The following is a 16,087-nucleotide window of genomic DNA, read 5'->3' as shown; positions in this document are numbered from 1 at the left end:
GTGCGTGTTGCAGTCTCACTGATGAAAGCGCCACGTTGGACTGAACATGAGAACCGACGACATGTCCTGTCTCAACCTCAGAGGGATTTTTCTCTCCATGTGTTTGGCTTCAACTGTGAGTGACTTACTTTAATTTTACCTTTGTGAATGGAAGAAAAATATAAATTATTATGTTTGCCACGTATAAAACTTCAAGCTCTCTTTTGCAGGACATTTAACAGTGAACGAATGAACACCTTAAACTATGTATTTGAGAACGTTTCTCTCGTGTTCCGTTCTCTGTCTAGACTTGTATTTTATTGAACAAATCAATGACGTGTGGTGTTCAATAAGCTTTGATCAAAACAAGCCTGTGCGTCTGGGTGATTGTGTGCGCGCCCTGCGTCCGTCTGCAGGCACCTGATGGTGTTTGGTTCTTCACAGGTCCGCGGGACTGTATCAGCTTACGGATCTGAATTTAATCTATTAGCTACTTAATGCATGTGAATAACAATAAATTAAGTGTGTGTAAAATGCAAGCATCATGCATTGTTTTATTATTACTTTGTACTCAGTACTTTACATTTTAGAGAATGTCCTGCTTCTCTCTAATTGGGCTTTAATTTTGAAATGCTACATCAGAATGTCCTGGTTCTCTCTGAGTCACACCTGGAGGTGGTCTGCTATTAACCTGTAGTGAAATAATTGTGTAACTATGCACCATTTCCTCTCAAATCTAATCTGAAATTAGACAAATTGTCTCATGAATGTGATTTGAAGTTCGCTCATGAATGAGATTTTGAAGGGCTTTAATTTTGAAATGCAACATCAGAATGTCCTGGCTATTAACCTGTAGTGAAATGATTTTTTAACACAAACAAGGAAACTAGTACATTGTCTCTTTTGAATGTTCAGATATGACAGAATTGTTGCACCTAAAGAAGCACAGGAGAAAGAAAAACAAGTTGTCTGGTCATCTTTTTGGCTGTATGGTGAAAAAATAAACCTGAATTGTCTCACCAGCAGCCAACACATCTTGACACAGTTGTCAGTTAAACAAATATTTGACATTTTGAGAAATACGGTCATTCATTTTCAAGAGTTAGCTCAACACCAGTCTCATGTTTGTACGACTAAATATTGAGCTAACGTCAAATTCAGCAGCCGGTTAGCTTAGCCTAGCATAAAGACTGAAGGAAACAGCTCGCTAATTGACAAGTTATGGTTTGGCCAAGAAATAGTTTGGCACGAAACACCACTCTAAAAACCACTGTTTGTCCTTTTTTACGCTTCTACTGAAGTACTCGTTAGCTAGAATTTGTTAGCTTTGGACAGAACCAGGCTAGCTGCTTCCCTTTCCAGTCTTTATGCTAGGCTAAGCTAACCAGTTGCTAGTTCAAGATGAATATTTAGCATACAGATATAAGAATAGTATCAATTTTCTCATCTAGCAAGAAACCTAATCACATTTTCCAAAGTGATCTGTGTCTGTGATCTCTTTCTGATACCTGGTTGTTTTATATTGTAATCCCGTGCCACAGTACCATGGCGGCAGCATAAAAGTGCACCTTATTTGCTGTAAAAAATAAGGCAACATCTGCAAAGTGAGCCCAGTTTGATGGACACTTTTTGGTTAGTGGATAATGGGGTTCACCTCTCGGAGAGCATTTTTACAGCAGACTGCACACCAACCTGCCAGTGTGAAAGGGCCTTTGCATTTAGTTTAATGGCTCATAGGACCCAGACAGCCCCAGACCTCTCTCCTTATATCTCTTTCTGTTTCTTAAATTCATGCTAGTGTCTTCCTTCCTTAAAATGCATGAGCACGTCATCAGGCACCCAGTCTCTTGCTTTGTTCCTCATCCCCTGCTACTCAAAGCTTTGCTCTCAACTGCACACAATTCTTAGAATAAAATGTCTTCACAGTATCCTCTTACATATAAATAGGGAAGGTATGTGTAGTACATATATGAGCCCCATCTCACACACAGTGTGCCGTTTAGCTGATGCTTTTGTGCGCTTTATGGTAACACAAGTGTTTCTGCTTTGAATGCAAATGCCCTAACTGTGGTGCTGTTCATCTCATGCCTGCTCAAACAATGAATTATAATGAGACAGCCACAGTTTAGCAAAGAACAATATACCTTTACATCTGTATACATGTCCCAGCTTGAAGCACACTCGCTGCTAGATCTGGCATCTCAGAAGGAGGTAAGATAAACCCTTTTTTCACAGTTCCCTCGCCTTCCTTTGAACAGGCGGAGCAGTAATTGCTTCGTAAATTATTGGCATTGCGTTAAGAACAAAGAGGATTGGCAGCAATTTGCTCAGGTTTCTTCCGACACGTCTGTTCCTCATTGATGCAGGGAGAGATGGAGCTGAGAGGTTGTTTGTTTGTTACTACTTATTTAAAGTGAGTGTGAGGAACTTTTAACTGTTAATGAAACCGTCTTCATTTAATACGGATGACTCTATATGACTTATATATAGGTAAACACCATCGGCGAGAAGATAGGCTATTTCTATATAGTTGTTCTTAACGCTTGTCATCGGTGCCACCGGGTCGGATTTTACGAAAGCACCCGGGTTCACCAGAAACTCGGGCAGCGACCACCCCGCTGCGGAGCAAGTCAATACACAGTGAAAGGTTCCTCACAGCAGCTTTAAAGAAAATAGGAGAAAACATTTTTCCCATCTAAAAACTGTTGGGAGGATTGTGTTCAATTCTTACGAGTTTTTTGTATTGTTTTTTTTCTGTAGGTGGTTTTGACACAGTTGCCAAAATGGTTTGTTATTCTGCACAAACACAAGCTTTTTTCTAAGAGCCCCTTTATTTGTGTGTGTGTGTGTGTGTGTGTGTGTGTGTGTGTGTGTGTGTGTGAGATGGTGCACGAGTTCACACTTCAGACACAAAATGAGAAGAAAAGGCTGAGGTGATTGATTGCGGTGTAGAAACAGAATTTCACCTATGGTTATCTATTTTCACAGCATCAGTCTTTATTGAATATCCAGTATTTTTGGTTTAAATCCTTCCAATGCTCTGGCTTTTCCTTTTCATGTCAATCTTAAAGACAGACTGTTTCTTGTAACCAGTTCAACAATAGCTTGATTGAATTAGGAGATTGGATATTGCTTCTGACACTTTATGGAAATATTAATCAATGTGTAAAAGAAATGAATATGTTTCAATCTAAATCTGTATACCGTTTTGAACCTCACAAATCAACTTCTTTTACTTAAATATAAAAAAATGTGTACATTTTGGACAAACATCCTGTTAGTGCGCTGCCAGTACATGTTTGACATTTTGTTCTCAATTTCCCAAGAGGTTTTGTGTTTCCAGTAACAACATACCCTCACTCAGTTCAAATCATATGCACCACATTATGATAATAAAGCTATATCTATGCAAGGCATATTCAGTCATGTCATTTCATGAACTGGCTCCAGGAGGGTTTGCAGATGTTGCCGTTTCACCCTCCGAGAAACTCATCCATCTTTTTAATGGAAATATTTATCACGCAACGGGCGCATTCTATTGGATGGCACTCAGATGGCTGTTGAGTGGGGGGAAACTCTCCAGAGAGAGTTTGTGGACCCTGAGGAATTTAGTCTCTGAAGCTCCTTTCATTATGAGTTCCCTCAAGTGTTTCAAAATGCGATGGACCAAAGCTGAATCCAGAACGTGCAGTGTGCCTTTCAATAACAGAGATGACTTCATTACGGTTGTGTCTGCAACCTGCTGTGTTGTCCTCTGTGTTTTACTCATCTTTTTCTATTACACTGAAATAGCAGCCTCAAAGTTACTCAGCATGGGAAAAACTATACTACATTTTGAAGATTTCGAGTAATCTGCATGTGCTTTTCTCTTCTTTTTAACACACACACACACACACACACACACACACACACACACACACACACACACACACACACACACACACACACACACACACACTTGTGTTTTCATGACTTTCCTGGAGACTTAGCCTAACCATAACCGCTACTAGCCTAGCGGCACCTAACCTTAAACTAAGTCACCCTAAAATCTGTTGGTTTGCTTTATGGGGGTGTGCATTTTGTCCCCATAAGGAAGGCAAATCCCCAAAACATGGATAAAACTCACCCACGAACACACAAACCTTAGATGATGATTTCTTCAAGGCCCACGCAGAGACTAGAAAAGAGGAGCTTATGCTAAACTCTGTGATTATCTTTTTGAGATAATTTTCTTTTTCGTTGTAAATTCGGCAACAGAATGGCTGAGTAATTGAAATCAAATTGTTATGTTTCTTTCCAAGTCAATGACTAAAGTCTAACCATAATCGGCAAGCAGACATTAACATAAATTAATATTGTATAATGTGCAAGCAAATCTCTTGTGTTTCCCTTGCCCAAGTATTAAAAATCAGGGTGCAGAAAGAAAGCAGATATTTTATGATGCCAAAATGTGGAGGTGAATTAAAAGTAAGCAAAGAGATTCTGTCAGTAGCAATACCACGGAAACACACATTGTTAGGCAGTATGCTGTCAAAGCTCACTAAAAAGGCACCTGCCTGCTGCTCTGACCTTTACATTCAAGAACACCTAAGTTCCTGCAGCAGCATGAGATAAAATGAAATGATGCTTTAATTGAACCCAGTGAAGTTGAGCCCATTTACACAAGATACTCCACTTACAGTACGACCACCAGCTTTCTCAGTGAGCACAGGGAAATTATCTGCTTTAATGAATGTTTACAATAAAATTAACATTGTTATGTGGACTCACTTCTGGCCTTTTCTTTTCTTTGGCATACCAATCATCTGAAAACCTGTCACCACAAATGAAAATGACCCATTCTGACTAATACAAGCATTCTATATGCATATCCATAATGCTTCCCTCTAGACAATGATCAAAGCACGGCCGTCCTCCTCTCTGTGTGTCTGTCCCTCGATTTTCTCGACAATCGTCTCAGATCAATGTCAGTCAAATGCAAGTGCAGTTATTCTGTTTGTATTTGGCATCATTAAACGAAGGGATGAGCATGGGGCAGAATAACAGAAGGAGCTCTGAGCAGTGCTAAATGGATGGTGCGCACAGTTGTTGGGAATGTGTCTGTGTTCTTAAGAACAAACTAATTTAATGAATTTTCTGAGCTTCCCCTCTCTGTATGCTGTAGTGAAAGACCATTCTGCTTAATGCCACTGACGGAAATAGACCGAAAGGTTACTGTTTTACTGAGAAAGCATTTCCTGCTGAAGCCAAAATGACTCAATGCCCTTCAGAGATTGACATACACAGTACATGGCAATGCCTTTTTCATGGAATTGCAGAGTGAGTGGCCGCTGTGTCCTCAGCTGTATCTAACCAAGCATCTCTTTCTTCCTTCCTTCCTACTTCTAGGCTTTGTCGAGCCTGCACCCCGAATGCGAGTTCATATTTCAGCTGGAGAAGGAGGAGCGTCACTGCCTGCAGTACATTGCAGAGCAGGACAACAGAAGCACAGAAGGTGTGTTTTACATTTTCAAAATCAATGTTCACATTAAGTACAACGGTCTGAGCTGGAATAAATGCTTCCCAGAGAATCATTAGTTGTCAGGTCGTCCCAACTGCAGATTGAAAACGCACTGGGTTATCCGTCACTGTGATGCATCGGTAGAGAAGACCATTGAGGATAGTTACACAAGAATTGATGTAATCTATCTCAAGATAAAGGTCTGGGTTGGAATGTTGTAATGCAATTTACACAGAGGGGGATGTTATGGCATTGAGGTATGTCGTTGGAGGTATTGTGGTACCTCCACTCCATGAGTATATATTTAAACTGGATTTCATTTGTATGACATTGCATATAAATGTGTGTTCATGTAATCTCTTTTCTGATTAACTACCCCGACAGACACACACCTACCTTTTTTTTTTTTAAACCTTTTTTCTTCTTCTACAAAAAAGGTTGTCGTCCGTTCTGGGATGCAGTCGCCTGCTGGCCGCATGCAGCTGTTGGGGAACCGGTCCAAAAAGCTTGTCCTGCCGTCTTTTCCCTCTTCAAAAACAACACAGGTGACTAAAGGGTCACATGGTGAAAGAGGGGGTGAGTAGGGTGTTCGGGCTGAGATAATGACGAGACCAGCGTTTTCAACAGTGAGTCAAAAAGTTAAATTGTTGTTCTAATAAAATCAAATTTCTTGATTTTTAGCTCATAAAGTATGTCTGTTTATTTACTTGTTCAGGCATTCATTTACTGATATGTTTTCTTAGCTTCATGGCGGCTCTTAGTGACATGGTTGCTTCATTGTCACAGGAATCTGAAATCTTTTGTCTTAGTAGCAAGTAGCAGGTTTGGGAGTGTACGCAGATATCGAAAACCATACAAATGTTAAACTAAATTAGACAAAGTACCTTGACAAGTGTTATGTGTCGGTAAGAATATACAACAGTGTCGAAATAAGACTATCCACACTATTGGCTCTGTGAGGCTGTATATGGGCACAGTGGTGCTCTGAGCGAAATGCAAATGCTGCAGTCAAGATTCTCACGTTAACAACAAGCAAGCGGTCACGATTATCTGAGAATTCAATGAGGTTGTTTGATCACAGAGCTGGTTGTGTGAGGGACAGAATTACAATATATATATACCAGCATGGCTAAAATCACCGCACATTCAATTTCTATCTCTTGACAAGTTTGTGAATCTATTCTGAAAATGATCTTTTTGATATCCTGACCTTTCACCTCAGGTTCAGTGAGCCGTAACTGCACCAGAGAAGGTTGGTCCAGACCTTTCCCACCGTACCACATCGCCTGCAGTGTGGATGATGACATACCCGAGGTGAGAGCTTCTTCTGTGTGCAGGCAGATGAAGGGGTCCAACTGGAGAGTGGGAAATAGAGAGCACAGAGGTCAGGACAAGAGGCGATGCAACAGGAGCAAGGACAAAACCACCAGAAAAAGAACAAATAGAAGCAGGGACTCCAGATATTTACGGACCAAGAAGCCTAATTTGAAAAGATGAATGTACCATGTTACAAGAGGTTCTTGTCAAAATTGTAGTGCAGCCTGTCAGACTGTTATGAAAAGAGACTGCTGCCCATATACCTTTTTGTTTCTTTTTGGGATAGTTTAAATTTGAGTATGAATGCCTCCTGGCTCGTTATCTCTCCAGTATGTATTCAAGCATAAATGTGCCTCATATGAAAATATAAACCCATATCAGGTAATAGCTGAAATTATCTTGTTTCACAAAGAGAGAATGGTGCTTAATCGTACTGAACAGTGTTTTTGGAGGATAATTATCAGAAAATCCCTTTTGGTACTACTACAGTTCTATTGTATTGAGTTAAAAAAATACCTTTAAGTCTTCCAATAGCAGGGTGAAAAGTCACAAATTCAAAGTTCTGCTGTAATTAAGAAGCTTTTTATGTGCTTTGTCAATCGATTCAGTTGTCTGCTTAGTCCAGACATACTGCCTGCCATTTGACTCACCTTCAAAATATGCAGAAAGCTTTCTTGCTCTAATGCCGCGTTCATCTTTGAAGTACGGCTGAGTCATTGTCTGCAATTTGGTGTCATTTTAATTTATTTAAGGCCTCGCAGCATTTCTAAAAGCCTCAACACTGGAGTACAACGTCCTTTTTATACCAAATCTTCCTTCTGGTTTCGCTTTCAGACGGAGCAGTCATACTTTGCCACAGTGAAGCTGATATACACCGTCGGCTACAGCATCTCTCTGGTGGTGCTGAGTGTTGCCGTGTTCATCCTGTTGCTCTTCAGGTAAGAATAGATAACATTAAAATAAGTCGTGGTTGTCCAGAGAGAACTGGACAGACAGACTTTTATTTCATTGTTTCATCAGTAATCAGTGCATTTTGGTAAGCTCAAGGCCATTCCATTCACCACAGAGAGCCAAGCAACAGCAATCACAACACTATTGTGCTGTAAACAAAAAGGTTTATTCCAAGGCACCTTTAGTCCTTTGGGGGCGTTTGTTTGGGCTTTGAGGCATTTAAAGTGATGTCCTAGTGTAGTTTATTAAAGGCATAGTTTGACATTTTGGGAAATACTCCTGCACTTTTGACACCACAGGTGATTAGCTTAGCTTAGCATAAAGACTTTTAACTGGAGGAAGCTTCTAGCCTGGTCCTGCCAAAAGTACAAAAGGTCCACCAGCCAACACCTCTAAATATTACTTATAAACAACATTTTAGTTTGTACCCAAATGAAAATGTAAAAACTCTTAAGTTGTATTTGCATTACAAAAAGTATTCATATAGCGTACACACGGAAAAAGGGTACCGGTCTTCTCTTCTAACTCTATATCCCAAAATGTTGTACTTTTCTTTTAAGGCAGAGGAGCGATGCTGTTGTAAGAAGTCATTTCAGAGCCACTAACCTTGAAACCCAAAGTAAAAAAAATGACCATAATGTTCCCTCTCATAATCCCTTACGTGCTTCTCCTTTATCTGTGTCGTTCCTCTCAGTTCATTGACATGGGTCAACAGGTGCTATAAGTCCACTTAGCAACTGATCTCAATGTCAATGATCTCCTCATCTCCCCGCATCACTCAGCTCTGTGGTTCACTGGATTAAAAGAAGTAGGAGCGTGTAGAACAATAAAACCGCTCAATTAATGGTTTCTTTTTTTCTCTGTGCACCTGGTGTGCCGTTTTTATACATCTGTTTGTAACAAAATCTCTTTGAAATCCCTTCCATAACTTCCATCTCTTTTTACATTTGTATTTATTGTCTTTGTTCCTCATACTGTTCATTTTTATTGTTTTATTTAACATGCCTCTCTCTTTGGGGCTAAGCCCCCCCTTTCTTTGGATCCTAAAAACACCCCTGATTGTAGGTATTAGTTAGGGTGTAACAATGTAGTGTGACAATGTGTTGTGATGCAGAACATATTTTAAACGTCTGGCCGACTTGTACTCGTCTCGCTTTGATAGGCCATTTTTGTGCATTAGACGACACTACAGTACATTTGTTACTTGCCTGATCCTTCAACAGGAGGCTGCGTTGTGCCAGGAACTTCATCCACATCCAGCTTTTCATCACATTTATCCTGAAAGCTGTGGCTGTGTTCATAAAGGATGCAACTCTGTTCTCAAGTGATGACACCAACCACTGCACCCTTTCCACAGTAAGAACAAGAGGCTCTTGGTTGTGTTAAGAAATGTCTCTGGGCAGCTTCCTTATGGCTCTGTGCACCTCTCTCTTACTAATCCCCCCCTTACAATTCACCTTTCTTTTCCTTCTTGTCTTTTTCTGTCCAGTTTGCCTGTAAGGCCTCTGTGGTCTTCTGTCACTACTGTGTAATGTCCAATTTTTTCTGGCTCCTGGTGGAGGCGCTTTACCTCAATTCCCTGCTGCTTTCGTCCTTTTATCACAGCCTTCGATGCCTCTGGGGCTTCAGCCTGCTGGGATGGGGTGAGAGATCTTGACATGCCATTTCCTCGACATTTGTTATGCTGAGCTTCAGACTTTTGTTCCAGTATGAGATGTCACAAAATATAGTATCCTGTATGATAATATGATACTCCTGATACTACTGAAACAGTATGAAACATTTGTGGGTGATAGATGCAAGCATAACAAATTGAGTGGACTTAAAAAGACTGGATGATTGATATTTTACAGAGTTTTGTATCTAATCTATGTTGGCTTAAGGTGAGTTACACATACATTAGAGAAAGAGAAAAAGGAAATTAGCAGACGGTTATCAATGCAAATTGCAAAATTTGCAAGTGCGCGCAAGTCCACATTGGTTTGTGTGAGCTAAGGCACTGCTGTCTATTCTGCAGCTAATACATTATGTGCATAATGAGTTTCTGCTTTTTTGATCTTAGAAAATAGATGTGTTTTGTATCAGTATACTGATGGTTTGATATTAATATATATTGTTCTTGGGATGCAGAAATTCTCTCAGTGTGTGGTTTTGTGTTCACTCCATGACTTGCACCTGGTTTGGAAGTGAACACTTCTCCTTGTGTTGCAATCATTTATTTTTTTTATTCACTTACGAGGTTTCTTTATTTTTCAGTCTGCAAATGAATGTAGCACACTGAATTAAATTAGGGCCGTCATCCCTCTGTATTATGAAAGTCACATTGCAGCTTCGCAGTTTCAAATTTAAAAATAAACTGACATTTACTTTAGGTCTCCACAGGGTCACTCACTGGAGAGTTTGACGTTTTTACCTCTAATTACTTCCAAATAGCATTTATTATTAAATTCCTAACATAGTGTATCCCACCTACCACTCTCATCAACATCATGCCAAGTGGGCCTAAGATGACTTATGAATTATGCTTCATTCTCCAAAATCAGATAACTAACTTCAATCCCATTGAGGTCAATGGTTATTATTGCAGTTCTGTCATTCAAAAGAGATTCACAGCTGCCTTTAGGGACAACAAGAAGCAGACAGACTGCCATCGGCCGATATCCCCGACTTAATTAATATTTTAAAACAGCCAGAAACTCTCCTGGCTCGGTGTCATCAGCTGTAATTACCGAACAAACTCAATAAAAGTTAACATCCCTGTGGCAGTCCCTTCTAATGTATTTAAATATACAGGAATTTGTCCCAGCGGTGGCAAGGCAGGACATTGTTACTGTAGACATGTAGTGCATAAAGCCTCTAAAATATTCAATTTACAGATCAATACAGATATTAGAAAAGTTTTCATTCAACAGGTTCACACATTGATAACTTTCTAATAAAGACTCAACCAACTCAGTGTGTATTGATTGCATTTCACTGACATTAGTTTTGCTTTTTTCCACAGGTGTACCTGTGATCTTCATCGTCCTGTGGATTGGATCCAGGGTGTATTTTGAGGACACAGAGTTTGTATAAACTTCTAGTACCACTTCTATCTCCACAAGCACAGTTATTTCTTATATATATATATTTAAGGCACACTACAACAGACGTAATGACCAACAGAGCCACAGTGTGTAGAATGTTCCTAAAATGTAATGATGTGCAGTATAGCTTTTTGATGAAAAAACACACCGTGAGGAGAGAAAATGTATTTTAATTTGCACTCACTTTGTACTTGTTAGTATTTGCTGGTTATGAGTTGACTTTTATACGGTCAGTTGAAGTCATTGTACATCAAACCCTTAAAGAACTTCTGCAGACCGTCTAAAGAGCACATTTAAAAGTTGTCTTCCTATATAGATGTTGGGACATCAACGAGGACTCGCCCTATTGGTGGATCATCAAGGGACCAATTGTTGTGTCTATTGCGGTAAATACTCCCATTGTGCCGAAACAAACAAAGCTGTTAGTTATGCACCTAGGAGATTGTTGTGCAGATGTTTTGTTTCCTTTTTTTTTTTTTAGATGGTTTCGGAGAAATTGTAAAAAAGCGAAAACATCTTTTGTGCATGTTTGAATAGGCTGTCAAAGGCTGCCCTCACACCTGTCCTAGTCAATTACTCACTGGGCTGCCCATATTGTTGCCATGACATTCAATAATGACATCTGACATTCTATCTCGTTAAAGCTTAACATTTCTTGATTTTTTCAATCGACAGGTCAATTTCATTCTCTTCATGAACATCATCAGAATCCTGATACAGAAGCTCAATCCTCGGCTGATCCACTTCAACAACTCCTCTCAGTACAGGTGATGCTCTGGCTGCAGACGCATGCAGACACAGTATGAGTGGCTGAACTCAGCAGTGATACAGTTTCTCATACTTTAGTCATCACAGCATTTATTGCTCTTATCAGATTTTGCTTTCATCTTTTTCTCACACAGTCTTGAATTTTCAAAGTTGCGTCCGTGTGACTTTATTTATCTCTGATAAGTAAACACTTTGATGTCGGGAAAGATGCAAGTCGTTTTAAAACTTTTTGATGCTCGACAGTCGGCGATGTATAATTCATTCGGTCACTACTGAACCTCAAACTCAGTATAGCCACGTGTAGCGTTCCGCTACCCAGAATTAGAATTTCCATTTGAAATAGTCTACTACATTCTCTGAAAGTGTTTAGGAACATAATGCATATCCAGATCTTATAACAGACATACCAAAGGCATGTAAGTTGAGTGATGCTTGACTTGATTGCACCAGGTAATTTGATTTGTTCCCCTGCACATACGAAATAAAACATACCCATCTGCACTCACGTTTTGTTGTCCTCACTTTGAATCATGCACCTACTACCTTTCCCCTCATTAAAGAAATTCTGCGTGAAGACTGACGCGCACACATCCTCTTGATTGCAATCTGATGATTGCCTGCATGCACGATGCTATCCGGAGCAGTATTTAGATTAGACTTCCCTACCCCAGGGAATCACTAGATGATTCCCTGTGGTAGCTTCATCTCCTGCATCTTGTTTCTTTCCTTCTGTGCAACAGACGCCTGACTAAGTCCACTCTCCTCCTCATCCCTTTGTTTGGTACTCATTACATGGTCTTCAATTTTCTGCCCGACTACTTCAATGTTAACCTGCGCCTCTGTATCGAGCTGTGCATTGGATCCTTCCAGGTACACACACACACACACACACCATTCTGACACATTGTACATGCTCAAATACCATTGTAGTAGCCGACACTGCTAAATTTGTTCACATGTTTTTTTTTTTATACTAATAGAATAGGAATATATAATTTGGTAAGATGTTGAAATGTCCTCTGTTATGAGTAGACCTTGAACCTCTCAGGTCCTTTTTCTTCTCTGTGCATAGAGAGTGTCGTCCCTCCCCTTCCGGTTGACCACCATGGGACCTTATTTCATAAAAAATATGTAGTGGTGGACTCTGTGTTCACCTATATGATGCTTGGTGCTCAACCATAGTCAAAGTTGATGGACAATGTTTCCCCGATGTTGATTTTTTTATGTTACGGTTTTTATCATATTGCCAAGAGAAATGTTTTGTTGCTGTTGTTTACATTCCTCCTGATGCAAATGCTCAAAAATGCACTACAGGAACAGACGGCTGTTTTTGTTTTTCTCATGTTTTTCTTTCTGTGTAGCAAAAGGGCTTTTGTCAATTCTTGGATTCACCAAAGCGATAACAATTCATCCTGAAGGGGACATGAATGAGTGTGCCTAGTTGTTGATGAGATATTAAATCTGGACCAACATGGCTGAAAAGATTATCATAGACATTTCAATTTGAACACCAGATTTAATATAAAATGCTTTTGAAGAGCCCTACTTATATCCTTGAAAAGCCGTAAGTAAATTAGTGGAAAAGGACTTAGCAGGGCCGTGTTGCATCTGTTGAAGATGAATTGCAACCACAGACAAGTCAAATGGCTTTCTCCACTTCATGGCACACAGGCTGGTTTGCTGGCCGGCTCTCCAAATGGATTTTGCCCCCGCCCCCCCTTCCTGGATTCAAATCAATTAGGCACAGATGAGTCATATAAGTGTGGAATATACTTGAAATATACTGTAACCCAGGCTTTGTTTTTAAGATAGATGAAACAAGTATGTCCAATTTTATTTGGAATGTTTTAGTATAAGGATAAGAAGAAAGGCAGCAGGGTTTACAGCCTTCTCCTTTAGATCATACAGATATGTATTACTGAGATATAAATCCAAACGATTCATTATTCCACTCTTGTTTGGCTGTGTAAGAGAAATATAATAGATTTTCCTTTTTTTATTCTTCAGCCTGTCAGCTCTCATTTGTCATCTGCTATTTAAGCTGTCTTCACATGAGCAACCTAATGGTGCAGACTAGTCCTAAATGTTACTGATCACACCATCTCTCTTACAGGGGCTTCTTGTATCGATTCTCTATTGCTTCCTCAATCAAGAGGTCAGTACAAGCCACAGCGCTCGCAAGCATTTACTATAACATATTCAACAAAGCACTCAGATACATTTGCAGCTCTGTGTTGCATAATAAGCCGGTGTTTTCAGATCACATACCAGTGAGGGTTGAGTGGTTCACAGTTGTCAGGGCTTAAAAAGCTAAATAATTAGCACCTCTTACCCTCATTGCATAAGGGAAGGACCTCGAGCAATTATGTAACCACTAAGATTAATATGAGGCCTTTCCAACCCCACACAGTCTGTGTTTAATATTCAGTACACAATAACTCTAAACACCATGTTCATCTGTTTTGTGCTGTAGGGCCTCATGGGTAGTACTTGGAAGTCACTCAATCCTCAAATACACTAATGGATTAGCTCATTTAATCTACAGCTTTATCCTTTTGTAGATTAAGAACTAAAAAAAATACAGCAGTGGATTATCCATGATTAATATCCTGAGGCTTTATAAATTTAACGATACCCCAATAACAAGTCAAATAATTACATTAGATTGCTTAATATCCAATAAAAGGACTTCTGTGATGGAAGGGGAAGTAAATATTGAATTTAATGTTTAAAGTGTTTTTGTCCTCTTTTTGAAGTATAAAGACATAGTTTGGGGATTATGCTTATTATTTATTTATTAAGAGTGGGATGAGAAGATTGATTTCACTTTCATGTCTGTCCTTTTGAATTAAGGCTCAGTTAGCATCCAGTTAGTTTAGTTTAGTGGAAACAAGAGGAAAATCAGCCTGGCTGTGTCCAACGGTGACAAATAAATGCATTAAAATCCACACAAACACCAAAGTGTAAAATCAACAATCTGCTGTTTTGCAGGGGTGTTAAGTAAATGGACAATTTATGTGCCAGGTAACTAGTGTTGACTCCCAAGAAGCACCGCTCCTGACCAACAAACTGTCCTGGACACAACCCCCCGTCACACTCGATGTTATACAGGATGTTTAGCGGTGCTGGCGGGCGGATTTTCTTACCGTTGGACAGAGCCAGGTCACCTGTTTCCCCAAGTCTTTGTGCTAAACCAGAGGTTCTCAATCTTTTGTAACTTAATGTACACGTCTGATTGTTGGAATAAATTCTGAGGACCAACTTTCCAAATAAATGAGTAAAAAAAAACATAACATGACTAAAAAAAGGAAAAAAAATCCACCGAGCTGTAAATGTGCTGTGCCTTTGTCAGTTGTAATGACCGAAATAAATATTCTGCTTCCCATCACCCTTGACTGCTTGCCTTTATGAATTCAAATGTAATGTATTCATATTGCATCACCACACACTTTTGAGCTTTTAGAGGTGTAGGGTTGTCTCCCACATCATCTTTTCTTTTAAAACACATTCTGTTTCACTGCATCACAAAACACATTTGTCTCTACCTACCTAATGATGTGTCGTGATCGCCGTGGTGATAATCAAGCGTAACTGCTCAATGGAATTATGCATTTTAATTCCACGTTTTTTATTCATAAGCTAAGCTAACTAGATGCTGGTTGTAGCCTTATATGTAACTGTATGTTTAACTATTGCTAAGTATATTGCCGTGTTGTATACACGTATTGAATTAGTAAAAAAAAAAAAACATTACATAATTCTTTGAATAAATACATGTGGCATGTAAGTTGCAACAGCATCATCTGACTAGTTTGAAAACAGCCTAATACCGCATTTTCTATATGTGTTTGTGTGTGTTTGACAGGTCCAAAAAGAGGTCCACATGCAGTGGCTGAGGTGGCAGGAGCGGAGCTATGGTGTGGTGCCACCCGCTGCAAAATGCAGCCAGATGGACACTCCCTTCTAGTGGTAGCCTTCACCCTCATCCTGTACAGGTCTTCTGCTAACTGGACTTTCACTGAGTACTGCTTCTGAGCAGGGTCTGCAAAGGGATGCACAGTACACACAATACCAGTGATTGTCGGCCATTGTCTGTAAGTTTTCATTCCACGCTCGATGATTTTTTTACTGGCTGTGCTCCTTCTGCCAGAATAGAGGAACCGGTGTGAACTTTCAAATGGTGAATGATTCTGAGATCTCATGACATCTGGCACATGTCACTGCTCATCCTGCTCAATTTCATGTGCATTTCCCATAAGACACTGTGACAAGAATTTTAAAAAGATCAGGCTTCAAGATTTTCTTGGAGGCCTCACTGGTCAAAGTAAAGAATGAAAATGTTGCTGAGCTGAGAGTTTAGCCTCAAGATGAAAGAACCATCTACTTAGCAAGTAAATAGTTTAACCGGATATACGTTTTAACCGACAAACAAATACGCTTTTTTATTGAGTGTACATTTGAATGTAGTCACTATATACTGCAGATT

At 39.7% G+C, this 16,087-nt stretch overlaps 1 protein-coding gene across 1 annotated transcript; it reads left to right on the top strand.

The window, feature by feature from the left end:
• Nucleotides 1-61: 61 nt before the first annotated feature.
• On the top strand, nucleotides 62-15,568 carry ghrhrl (growth hormone releasing hormone receptor, like; the record flags this gene model as incomplete). The annotated part of the gene is made up of 13 exons (XM_079157571.1): nucleotides 62-115; nucleotides 5,368-5,473; nucleotides 5,917-6,024; nucleotides 6,702-6,793; nucleotides 7,631-7,734; nucleotides 8,971-9,103; nucleotides 9,237-9,390; nucleotides 10,752-10,812; nucleotides 11,150-11,219; nucleotides 11,509-11,600; nucleotides 12,342-12,471; nucleotides 13,715-13,756; nucleotides 15,467-15,568. 13 exons carry the CDS (start codon nucleotides 62-64, stop codon nucleotides 15,566-15,568), a joined length of 1,248 nt encoding a protein of 415 aa, XP_079013697.1.
• Nucleotides 15,569-16,087: the final 519 nt, after the last annotated feature.

The sequence above is a fragment of the Pholis gunnellus genome (assembly GCF_910591455.1).
Source record: "Pholis gunnellus genome assembly, chromosome: 4".
Classification (NCBI taxonomy): domain Eukaryota; kingdom Metazoa; phylum Chordata; class Actinopteri; order Perciformes; family Pholidae; genus Pholis; species Pholis gunnellus.
This window is presented reverse-complemented; position numbering and strand designations above follow the sequence as displayed.